Source organism: Protomyctophum parallelum (genome assembly GCF_964188405.1).
Source record: "Protomyctophum parallelum genome assembly, chromosome: 7".
Lineage (NCBI taxonomy): Eukaryota > Metazoa > Chordata > Actinopteri > Myctophiformes > Myctophidae > Protomyctophum > Protomyctophum parallelum.
Window position 1 is genome coordinate 30276348 of NC_139705.1, and position 12835 is coordinate 30289182.

At 45.7% G+C, this 12835-nt stretch overlaps 1 protein-coding gene across 1 annotated transcript in view; it reads left to right on the forward strand.

Moving 5' to 3' along the window:
- The window catches only part of vps13d (vacuolar protein sorting 13 homolog D), a 90688-nt gene that overhangs the window by 32074 nt on the left and 45779 nt on the right, over positions 1 to 12835 (forward strand). Inside the window, exons 27-37 of the mRNA XM_083769549.1 lie at positions 1823 to 1991; positions 2855 to 3083; positions 3348 to 3519; positions 6411 to 6526; positions 7843 to 8109; positions 9226 to 9515; positions 10081 to 10214; positions 10658 to 10813; positions 11224 to 11410; positions 11834 to 11908; positions 12351 to 12551. Of these exons, the coding sequence (XP_083625675.1) occupies positions 1823 to 1991; positions 2855 to 3083; positions 3348 to 3519; positions 6411 to 6526; positions 7843 to 8109; positions 9226 to 9515; positions 10081 to 10214; positions 10658 to 10813; positions 11224 to 11410; positions 11834 to 11908; positions 12351 to 12551 (1996 nt within the window). The remainder of the gene's footprint in view (positions 1 to 1822; positions 1992 to 2854; positions 3084 to 3347; positions 3520 to 6410; positions 6527 to 7842; positions 8110 to 9225; positions 9516 to 10080; positions 10215 to 10657; positions 10814 to 11223; positions 11411 to 11833; positions 11909 to 12350; positions 12552 to 12835) is intronic.

Below are 12835 nucleotides of genomic sequence, written 5' to 3' on the forward strand. Positions count from 1 at the left end.
AACAAATTGAGCCCCCATGTAACTCGTTGCGGGCAAAAGGAGCCCCAAATCCATATGGCCACCTAAAATTCTTTCTGCTTTAAGTAGCATGTGACGTGTCAAACTAGGGGGTTTTCATGATTCAGAATCCATTCCAAGCATTAGTTTTTCACAAAAAACACCCCTTGGGCTAAAAACGGTCATAGCTGTCATCACAAAAATGTGATGAGGTCAGCACATTTGAGCAAAATTGGGCACATTTGGGCATGGGGGCTCAATTTGTTTTTTAACCTTCATAGATGATAAATCCACTGAGAAACTGACCTTTTCTCTCCGCGGTCACAGAAGTATCAGATACGACCCCACTAAATTGTTTCCACCTGGAAACCATGTTGAATGTAGATGTCCCCAGACGTATCTTTGGTCGTCTGGCAACGCAAAGCCAGGGAAAACCCCGTTACCAAAAATGCCTTGTTATACTGGCTAGGATGCTGCATGCTCTCATCCAGCATGCCTGGAGCTCAGTGGGAAATGCTTTATAAATGCAGTGCTCCCTAAATCGCCCCTGCAGACTGTGCAGTACAATTATTGTGCATTATAGTTAATGCGATTACATGACATTGTTGTAATTCTCACACCACTCACACCACTTTTATTAATGTTTTATTAACAGTTTCATAATATGTGTAATGTCGAAGGGAGGAGAGATAGTGTATGCTGTAATAGAATTTCACCATCCGTCTTGTATTGTCTGTGAAGAATTTGATATTGCATGCAAATTCATACAAGGATCCATCTATTTACAAGGTACAAGGAAATAAAGCATTTATTTTGGTTTGGAGTGAGTGAACAACCTGTGGATGCGTGTGTGTTGGACTGGACTTTTACTCTGAAACTGGTTTTGCATGTACAAGGTTCAAGGAATGCACTGCTTTTTTTTGGTGAATAAGCTCCTTCACCAAGAGATAGTTTAAAGTGATCGTGACATTTTTCCCCTTATTTTTTGTAGGTTTTCTGAGCTCAATTGCACCCAAAAAACACAAACTTTTAACATTTCAGTAGATTTTCTGTGGTTTGGGGTTTTCTGGCTCAAACAAGTGCTCTGATTTGCCTGTGGACTGAGGTAAGAGTCCACAAATCCCATATACTGTATGACTTTGATTTAGCCTGTTTTCATTGCAGTTCAAAAAGCTTCAGAACACACAGAGAAAACCACAGAAAATCCACTGAATGTTCAAAGTTCAGGTTGTGTGTGTGTAATTGAGGTCATGAAAACTAATACAAAAAACAAAATATATAAAAAAAAAAATATGTCATGAAACCTTTAATATTTCCATGTTGATGCATAGTGGACATGTGGACTACATTGACCTCTTAAGTCAAGGTTCACTTATTTGTCAAATAGCAAAATATAACAGATCTACAAGCTCAAACGCTACAAACACTCCAGGCTTCTGTATGCACGGTACACCGTGTGGTAAATTTAATGTAGCATGCTAACGCCAATGCTGTTATTCAAAGACATTATTCGCTGAAACCGTAGTAGTGTATTCCTTTAATAAATGTATTTGATTTTGACCCCATCAACAACAATCTTGTTTTGAGTCATTTTATAAAACATGCAGCGAGGTTCAAAGGGCTTTTTGCTGCAGTCTAAAGCTGGAAACTTGATTTTCTGAGATGATGACAGATGTGATTTTAATGGTGTTTGTAGTTTTGTGTTGTTGTTTTTTTTGCGAACCAGCTATTTCTATGGACATGAAAGTAATTGATAATGTGATTTAACACATTGCTCAATTAACCAAAAGGCTAACTTTGTGCCTGCTCCTTATCCCTTACAAAGCACCGCGTGCAGCAGCAGCAGCAGAGTGCTGCAGAGACCCAGAGCACGGCAGCAAGGACCACTGAGGAGGAGAAGCCCCCCTCCTCCTCCTCAGGACTACCCATGGACAGACCACAACACCTCGACCTACTGGGGGGAATACCTGAGGACGAGGACTCTCATAACCCAGGTTAGGTCACGCATCTGTGTCACCTTATAGCATTTAACCATTATTCTAAACAATCACATTGGACCAACCAGATTAATTGCTTGAGTGTTATAGCTCATTTTTCAACACCTGTCCACAGGGGCTTTTCTAAACCCAATTAAAAGTACACTGTAATCAGAATCAAATCAGACACAATACATAATACAGCAGGATTCCTAGAGGGGGTTCCAAATGGACCCATGCAGGTTTATTCGGGAGATTGTAAGCATCAGCTTACAGACGGTTTGTCTGTTTCATGGATTGGCGGAGCGTCATGTCCGCGCTGCTAAACCAGTACAAATCCGTGATTGGCTGACCTGAGTCGTCGGCATAACTGATTGGCAGAGCTTCGCATAGCGTTTGGGCCACTATAAGTGGAACAACTTGCATTATTCCCGACTTGAATGGCCCCAAGTAGGCCTAGTTTTAATCATCGTACATCATCATACTGTACATCATCTCATTCCGGCCAATCACAATTGACATCCTCACTTTTCTGTCCTCACTTTTTATTTAATACGTACCCTGCTCAGCCAATCAAATCATCGCTATGGGGGTGCAAATTCTTGGCCTGTACTGCAGTGTGCACATTCTGCTGAGTGGTTGCATCATGATCTCCCTGTTTGCCTTTGGCCTGGCCTGGCGTGAATGGGTAGAAACAACGCACCACAACCTAAATAAGTGTAAAATAGTGTAATAAATAATTATACCTTTTTTGTAAATGGAATGGTAAAAGGGCATAACATGAAATCAAAAGGATGAATTTTTTATCCGACTTCAATAATCAGAACAGATGAATCCCCTGGAAATCGGCATCATCTTTCTATTGTTTTAATTTGTTTCAGAAGAGCACGTGTGCCTGCTGGACTGCATTGCTCTGGACCTCCAGGAGATGGACATCTTTGCAGCGGAGCGCCTGCCCTGTCAGCTGTGGGACGGCGGCGGGAAGCAGCCCCCAGACTCCTCCTCCTCCTGTGATCTGGTGTTCCCCTCCTACTCTGTCCGCCGCAGCGGAGACACGCTGCTGAAGGAGCGCTGCCGCCTCAAGCTCAAAGTGGAGCGCAATCTGGACAAGTGGGTCGGATTTGTACTTAAGCTTTCTTGTGTGCCGGAAATAAGCCAAGTTGTTTTAACGTCATCTGCTATTTTCCTAAAAAAAATTACCTTTTTCGTTCCCCCGACTACACCATATTTAATAAGGAAACTGAAAGAGACACTAAAACTAAGCCTTTCCAAAATATATACAACTTATTTTTTTAAACTAGCACAAAACCTGCTTTAAAAACGTACAAAACAAAACTGAAACTCTATAAAAAGCGTTGTCGTTTTGTCTCCCAGGGAGCTGAGTCATGCGGTCCCAGACCTGTCCATCCACGGCAGCCTGTCGTCGGTCCACTGCTCTCTGGACCTGGAGCGCTACCAGCTGATCCGAGGCCTGCTGGACAACAACCTGGGGGAGCCTGTGGAGGAGTTCCTGAGACCCTACAACCTGCAGGACCCCAGCAGCCACGTGAGAGAGAGAAGCGCACGCATGCACGCAATACAATTGTATCGTACGAAACACTGAAGACTAACCTGTAAAACAAGCGCCCCCTCACTGACCATCGACACCCAAGCTCTGCAAAACAGAGTCTCCCGGTGCTGGACAATAGGTTGATACAGTGTAAAAGAGAGAAGAGTCACACAGCTTCAGCTCCAGTGTTTTACAATGCGTGAATTCCGTTTGTGTCCGAGCATAGGCATGGTAACTCCCCGCCTGCCTGTGATTGGCCTACCGACATCCGAGGTGGATATGCTGTATAGTCTGTTGCGAGGTTACTCCGTGGTGGGAAATAAATAATATTAGTATGGTATGATACAAGAGAACGCTAACTTGTAGGCCTAAGTTTGATTTTTGCAGAAGAGGCAAAGTAATATTGTTTATGCCGTTTGCTTTGATGGAATAATTCATTGAATTTGAACATGCATGCCATAATGTGATTTGATTTGGGTGTTTTCTAAAATAAAGTGTTTGTGTTGATTATTGTGTAATTTGTTTATGTGTACATTTAAAACATTATTGCACTATAAAAAGGCCTATTTTCCCTTCGTCTTTATCCTTTTTAATGTAATAGTATTAGTCAGTGTTGGGCAAGTTACTTTGAAAGCGTAGCTTGTAAAGCTACAAGTAGCTCACCATGGCAGTAGCTTGATCAAGCTACATAGCTACCCCTGGAGAGATGTAGCTTGTAAAGCTACAGCTACATGGAAAAAGTAGCTCAAAGTAGCTCAGCTACTTTTTATTTTTCAGCGTTAAATTGAGAATGTACATACGGGAGACCCCTCCTCCCCTCTGGGAGACCCCTCCCACCCTGCTCCCCTCGGGGAGACCCCTCCTCCCCCTGCTCCCCTCTGGGAGACCCCTCCTCCCCCTGCTCCCCTCTGGGAGACCCCTCCCACCCTGCTCCCCTCTGGGAGACCCCTCCCACCCTGCTCCCCTCTGGGAGACCCCTCCCAGCCTGCTCCCCTCTGGGAGACCCCTCCCACCCTGCTCCCCTCTGGGAGACCCCTCCCACCCTGCTCCCCTCTGGGAGACCCCTCCCAGCCTGCTCCCCTCTGGGAGACCCCTCCCACCCTGCTCCCCTCTGGGAGACCCCTCCCACCCTGCTCCCCTCTGGGAGACCCCTCCCAGCCTGCTCCCCTCTGGGAGACCCCTCCCACCCTGCTCCCCTCTGGGAGACCCCTCCCACCCTGCTCCCCTCTGGGAGACCCCTCCTCACCCTGCTCCCCTCTGGGAGACCCCTCCTCACCCTGCTCCCCTCTGGGAGACCCCTCCTCACCCTGCTCCCCTCTGGGAGACCCCTCCTCACCCTGCTCCCCTCTGGGAGACCCCTGCTCCCCTCTGGGAGACCCCTCCTCACCCTGCTCCCCTCTGGGAGACCCCTCCTCCCACCCTGCTCCCCTCTGGGAGACCCCTCCCACCCTGTGATACCAGGGCCAATCAGAGGCCAATTAGAGGCAGCTGTCAAGTGCTGATATGCCCTCAAAGCAATCAGAAAAAGGAACAGTCCTTGATTTTTCAAAGGGGGTTCTAGTACAAGAATTAACACAGCAACCAATGGTCAAAATTAATATATTTCTTTCATGTTATTGCCCAAAATTGTAGCTTGTAACTTGAGTAGCTAAGCTACAAAAAATGACCCAAAAGGTAGCTGAGCTACTTGACGAGGTACACAAATATGAATGTAGCTAAAATACCACAAGCTACAGCAAAATGTAGCTCAGCTACGTAGCTCAGCTACATGTAGCTTAATACTCCCCAACACTGGTATTAGTTTACTATAATTAGATAGTGTTGACACGATAATCAACACTAACACTTTATTTAGAACACACCCAAATCAAATCATAGTACTGAACATACTGTACGTGTTCAATCAATTATTCAATCAAAGCAAACGGCATAAACAATATTAGTTTGCCTATTCTACAAAAGTAAAACGTACAAGGCTGCATTCTGTCGCGCGTGTCAAGCTGTCATTCTCTTGTAGCCTATTATTTCTCAATCTCACCACGGAGTAACCTCGCGTCTCGGACAGTCAAGACGGGCAGTGTCAGTAGACCAGTCACAGGCAGGCGGGGTGTTACCATGCCTCAGCCATGCCTATGCTCGGACACAAACGAGATTCACGCTTTTACAATAGGTTGATGCAGTGTAAAAGTGATACAGTGTTTTATGTATTTAAATCACCGACATTCAAAGACAAAATTCCGGCCATAGCTGGCCTTCATCAGGTGACAACCAATGATAATGACAACCGCCCTTATATGGTATATGTGGGTCACGTCACGTGACTGACACGGAAACAGGGCCGGTGATTATTGCTACAAACGCCATTCTGTGAAATAATTATAATAGAAAAGGCCACCACATAAACAAACACGTTTGGAAAAAAGAAGCTCACATACAGCCATAAACACAGTGGTGGAAAAAGTACTCCAAAGTTTTTAACTGAAGTAAAACTAGTATCAATACTGCAATAGAACTACTCTGTTACAAGTTGCAAGTCCGGAATTAGTATTGGCATCAAAATGTACTAAAAGTAATAGTAGTGCATACTTTTGTCGGTTGGCTAATTTCGTGTGAAACACGATGTGCAATCAAGATAAATGATTGCACATAATTGCGTTAAATTGCTTCAAATGTCTTTATTTTCCTTTCGGAACTTCATTTGTGCAGTGGGCAACAACAACAGACAAACACAGTCTATACACAGATACCCTCATCTGGAGATAAAAATACAAACTACATGAATAAAACTATAGTGCAGTAAGTAAAGGCGTGGTTAAGAACTAAAGTGTCCCTCTGTGTATGAGACCACAGAGACTGAACTCGCACACCCACTTTGACCTGTTCCCTAGACGGTGTTGGGCGGTGACGTGTACACCAGTATGTCCTTGCTGGTGGACATGATGGACGTCAGCCTGGAGCTTCTGGACGGCCCAAAAGCCACCGGACATAAGCACTCACTAGCCAGGTAGGATCAGAGCCACCAGACACAAGCACTCACTATCCAGGTAGGATCAAAGCCACCAGACACAAGCACTCACTATCCAGGTAGGATCAGAGCCACCAGACACAAGCACTCACTAGCCAGGTAGGATCAGAGCCACCAGACACAAGCACTCACTATCCAGGTAGGATCAGAGCCACCAGACACAAGCACTCACTATCCAGGTAGGATCAGAGCCACCAGACATAAGCACTCACTATCCAGGTAGGATCAGAACCACCAGACACAAGCACTCACTATCCAGGTAGGATCAGAGCCACCAGACACAAGCACTCACTATCCAGGTAGGATCAGAACCACCAGACACAAGCACTCACTAGCCAGGTAGGATCAGAGCCACCAGACACAAGCACTCACTATCCAGGTAGGATCAGAACCACCAGACACAAGCACTCACTAGCCAGGTAGGATCAGAGCCACCAGACACAAGCACTCACTAGCCAGGTAGGATCAGAGCCACCAGACACAAGCACTCACTAGCCAGGTAGGATCAGAGCCACCAGACACAAGCACTCACTAGCCAGGTAGGATCAGAGCCACCGGACACAAGCACTCACTATCCAGGTATAGGATCAGAGCCACTGGACACAAGCACTCACTAGCCAGGTAGGATCAGAGCCACTGGACACAAGCACTCACTAGCCAGGTAGGATCAGAGCCACTGGACACAAGCACTCACTATCCAGGTAGGATCAGAGCCACCGGACACAAGCACTCACTATCCAGGTAGGATCAGAGCCACCAGACACAAGCACTCACTAGCCAGGTAGGATCAGAGCCACTGGACACAAGCACTCACTATCCAGGTAGGATCAGAGCCACTGGACACAAGCACTCACTAGCCAGGTAGGATCAGAGCCACTGGACACAAGCACTCACTAGCGAGGTAGGATCAGAGGACTTGATGCTGACCTATTGTTTTGCCTTTTTGAAATGGCTACTAAAACAGGAAAGCAACTTCCGAGAAATGTGTCAGTAATGTCTACTGTGGCTGAATATGAGGGTAATGCAATGTTTCCAAGGTGAATTGTATGCACATCCAGTTGTCGCTGGTGCAGGACAAGATAAGCAACAGTTTAAAAAATAGAAGATATACAAGCTCACAGCAAGTCACTTGCGAGCTAGTACATCTGCAATTTTATTGATTCATAAATCTTGACAATTTTTGAAAAATGTTGAACCCAAATCTTATTCGGGTCACATTTGAAGAGTCATTCTGGTGGATTAAATAGCAATTTTATTTGAACTCTCGTAACAATTTCCTGTCTTCTCGCCAAAAGGTTTGATTTCATGAAATCCAAGGTGCTGTTTGAGAGTTACTCCAACGGCTCCAAGAACGTCAACCTGGTGTCTCATTCTCTGCTGGCGTACGACACGCGGCCCCCTGGGCCGAGGAGAGCCTCCGGGGCATACGACACCCGGCCCCCTGGGACGAGGAGAGGCTCCGAGGCCCACGGCGGCACCAAGAACAACGTGTTCAACTGCATCCTGCAGCCCTCCAGGACGGGAACCAACCGGGCCTCACTGCAGCTGGAACTGCACTACAGGTGCCATTTAGCCAGGGACACATTATGGCTCTTTTTCAGTTCAGGTTTTCTAGTTAAAAGAACTAGGCAAGAAGAAGAAGAAAAACGAGCACTTCTAGTCTAAATCAGTGGTTTTCAACCAGTGGTCCTTGAGGGGGTTCCAGGTGGTCCCCAACTAAATGATAGTTGGGAACCAAATGGACCCTTATAGATGTTTAACTCTTGAGAGTATAAAATTAAACCAAAATTTAAATATTATGGAAAAGTTCATTTTCTTCCATAATATAATTAAAAATGTGAAACTTTCATATATTCTAGATTAATTGTGCATAAAGTGAAACATTTTAAACCTTTTTTTGTTTGAATCTTGATAATTATGGCATACAGCTCATGAAAATCTCAAAATATTGGAATATTTTACGAGACCACAAAATAAATATTTTTTAATGGAGAAATATCTGTGGGGTTCAGGTCAGGCCAGTTGACTGGTCAGTTAAGCACAGAAATATTGTGGTCAGTACACCTGTTACTAGTTGTTTTTTGCTCTGTGGGAAAGTGTCAAATCCAGCTGGAAATGAAAATTAGCATCTCCATAAAGCTTGTTAACGTACTGAAGCACAAAGTGCTCTAAGGGGGCATTCACACTATGGTCCCGGGTGCGCATTTGGAACCACTTGGCAGATGTTGTGGTAGTGTGAATGCTGCTTACCGTTCCCCTGAGTGGATCACCCAATCAGTACCCGGGACCACATGGAAGTAGTCTCGGGACCGATTGAAGTGTACTCGGATACGGATCGCTGCAATGTGAAAGCATTAGAATACAGTTGAATGAAGTGTACTCGGATACGGATCGCTGCAATGTGAAAGTATTAGAATACAGTAGAATGAAGTGTTCTCGGGTTGCGGAAGAAACGAAGCCAATGACAATGGCCAGCGGGGACCAGGGAACCGTATCCGGGAACAGTTTGAATCAATCGGACTCAGTGTGAATCACCCCTTAATTAAATATCCTGGTAGAATGACTTCGGAGTGCTGGCTAGTGGCTATTTCTCTATTACAAAGAACTAGGAAAACCCGACTGTGCTGTGAAACTAATCATCCTGACCTAACTCCAGCCGTTGTCTGTGTTTCCTCCAGGTGCACGAGAGAGTCCTCCTGCTTCACGGTGGTCCTGAACAACCTGAGGGTCTTCCTGATCTTCGATTGGCTCCAGCTGGTGCGGGACTTCCTTCGCATGCCGGCTGAGAAGGGTACTGCGGGCGATGGCAACTCCCAGCCTCGCCAACGCTGGCCCAGTGGCGGCAGCGACCCGGGCATGTCCAGCGGGGCTGTCATGCCCAAGACGGTGAAGAGCGGTGTGGTGACCAAGAGGTCCACGGTGCCCGTCACTCAGGAACACAAACTGGAGGTCAAGGTCAATGTGACAGGTCAGAGACGGCAGCAGAAAAGACTACAGCTGTTTCAATGGGCTCTATGATGCACACAGAATAACTCTTCCTACTTCCGGGCCACTTCCCTACTTCCTTCACAGGTGTTACCGATGATACTAATTTAGGCTTTGTTCCATTTAGTGTGCAGTGGTTCTCAAACCTTTTTAATTTCAAGGACCCCCATAACTCTGAGAGTGTACAAATGGAACCAAATGGACCCTTTCGGGTCCATTTGGTTCCATTTGTACACTGAGAGTTACACGCCCATTTGGAACCTGCCAGGAGTTCCAAAGTTCCACTCAAGGACACTTTTAGACCATTGGTGTAGCAGCTTGTTTCCAGTGAGCCGACATGCACAACAGCAGCACCCCGACTCTGTTTGACCGGAATGGAACGGAGCCTTCATTAGTGTCCTCATCGGTAACACCTGTGAAAGTCCGGTATAGGGTCCCCAAGTTCTTTCCAAAATGGCGCGTGATGTGCATAGAGCCCCATTGCAGTTGTTTCAATGACGGTGATCTCCCAACGTTTTCATTTGATGTGATTGTGTTTGGGTTCTCAGGTACAGAGTTTGTGGTTGTGGAGGATTCTTCCTGTCTGGACACCAACGCTATCATTCTGAAGGGCACCACCGTTCTGACCTACAAACCTCGCCTGCTAGACAGACCTTTCTCTGGCAGCCTGGCCGGAATAGAGGTGACTGAACATGACTGTAGCGTCACTACTAGTTTAGTTTCCTAACTGTTCACTCCAAAATGAGTTAATAGCCCAGGCAGACTCTTCACATACTAGAGCCTGTCTGAAATAAATCTCAGAGCTGAAATCGACATGTAAATATGAAATACATGCTTATGTAGCTAGGTGTAATGTTACAGTCCACAGAAGTGAACCTTTCTCAAGTTGCTGTATTCTGCAAGACATTACTCTATAAGCCATATCTCCAACACTGGTGGGTCAAACTGAACAACCAATATGTCAATTTGAAGCTATGATTCCCTGCTTTCATATGACATAAAAATAAACAAAAGGGAAAAAATTCAATTACTTATTTCAGCTCTGACATTTATTTCAGACAGGCTATAGTATGTGAAAAAAGATTGATTCCTTGTGACGAGCGTTGTCTCCCCATCTCCCCCCAGGTGTTCTCTTGTCGTCTGGGCAGTGAGCAGGAGACGGCGCTGTCCATCATCGACCCCGTCAACATTCAGGTGGAGCTGTGCGGCAGCCCCACCTACCAGAGCAGCACTGGCCTGTTGGACGCCTTTAACATAGAGGACTTCCCCCCGCTACTGGAGGTTAGCACGTTAGTAGCCTCGGAAACCCAGACGTTTTTATTTCCAGGGAGAAAAAAAAAAGTCTAGGACTGAGTCCACTTCAATTCGGCATAGAGTAGCGCAAACGTCGCTCACTCTCTGCTGATTTCTGATCGTCTGCACCTTTGTTAAATTGACGCACACGTACACACACACACACACACACACACACACACACACAAACACACACACACACACACACACACACACACACACACTCCTCTCTCTCTCTGTCGCTCTAATGATGATAATAACAATGCCTTCTTCTGATGTAGTGCAGGACTTTAGCCTCCAGACGCTCAGTATCGTGAGCCTAAAGTTTAGCAGAATCTGTCAGCAACATAGAGGGTAATTCATTGAGCCCTTGTCTGTGTCTGGTGGTGTTGTGACAGATCCAGTTTCCTGCGCTAGACATTCGTCTGTCCTACAACGACGTTCTTCTCTTCCTGGCCATCGCCAGGTCCATCCCTACTGCCACCGCAGCGTTGCCCGCTGACCCCAACGACGCGTCCACAGTCACCACTGAGCCAGCGGTGTCGCAAAAAGACATCTTCAGGCACAAGACTGAGGCCTTGATAGGTACGGTAGTAAACCCACCTAGTCCAATTGTTGGTCATTTGAGGGAAAACTGCATGCAACTGAATATTATTGTCAGGATCAAGTCTTGGGTTTAAATGTATTGAGCTTAAAGGGTTGAGTTAAATTATGGCAAGGTAACTAACTACACAACGCAAACCCAAGAGTGATTTTACTTCAACAACCAATCCAAAGGCCTAAGTGAATTTGTTTTCTTTCCCATTGTGTTCCTTTTAATTATGTTTTTCCCAAACCATCTGTGGAGTTTCTTTGACACACCTTGTCCCATATTTTACTTAAATGAGTTGCTTGTTTATTATAAAATCACGAGTCAGAGCCCAGCACATATCTTTTGATCTGAATGTTTGAGCGATGATGCTCTAATAGAATTGAGCATTCAAAGATCCCATCCCTTCTTGTTCTTAGCGGGCCAGCTGAACCGTTTGCAGGACCTGGGCTTCAGGAAAGAAGACTGCAAGACAGCCTTAGTTCGCTGTAAAGGTGAGACCAGCCTTGAATCCATGCTGGGTGGATCTTTTAGACCGACAGAACACAGGGTGGATCTTTTAGACCGACAGAACACAGTCAAATCTCTTTTTTTTAACATTTATACACACTTGGAGTACTGTAACATTTTATTTGATTGTACTGTGAATAAATGCTTTAAATAGCTTATGTTTCCCATCGATTTGATTGATTCATTGAATAGGTCAGATTGTCAATAATGCTAAATAAAAATGTATTACAATTAATACAAACTAGTCCATACCCGTTCAGGGATATGATATGACATACCCAATCCCTACCTCTCTCTCTTTCTCTCTCTCCCCCTTCTCTCTATCTCCCCCTCTTTCTCTCGGCTCCCCTCTTCTTGACTTGAAATATCTATAATTATTAGTTCTAATAGATATTTGAGTGTTAACAGTTTCCGCTATACCCTCAGGCCAGCTGGACCAAGCTGCCACGTGGCTCCTGGAGAACGCAGACAACGTGACGGGCCAGGGCAGGGCCCGGGCTGAATCGGGCTCCACCAGCCACTCTGCGCCGCTGTCGGGCGTGGAGGTCAAGGCAGAGAGCGTGTGCATCTGCCTCATCGACGACTGTCTGGACTGTGACATTCCACTGGGAGAGGTCACCTTCTCCCGTGAGTGGACGTCACATTACTTTAACCAATCCTTATGATAGACTATGTTAATACAATATAATTACTACATCTGCAGTGGATGCACATAAATTTAGATCCAGGTGTCGCATAGAACCTCCGAATCTCCCCAGGCCGCAAGCACAGGCAGAGGGAGTTAAGTTTCATGCAGTAGCCTTTTCAATGAATTAAACTCCAGTTGCTGGAAAAACATGCCTCTTTGGCTGCTGCAATACATTCAACTTGATCATATTTTGATCATATTTGATGCAGAGACATAGAAGGGA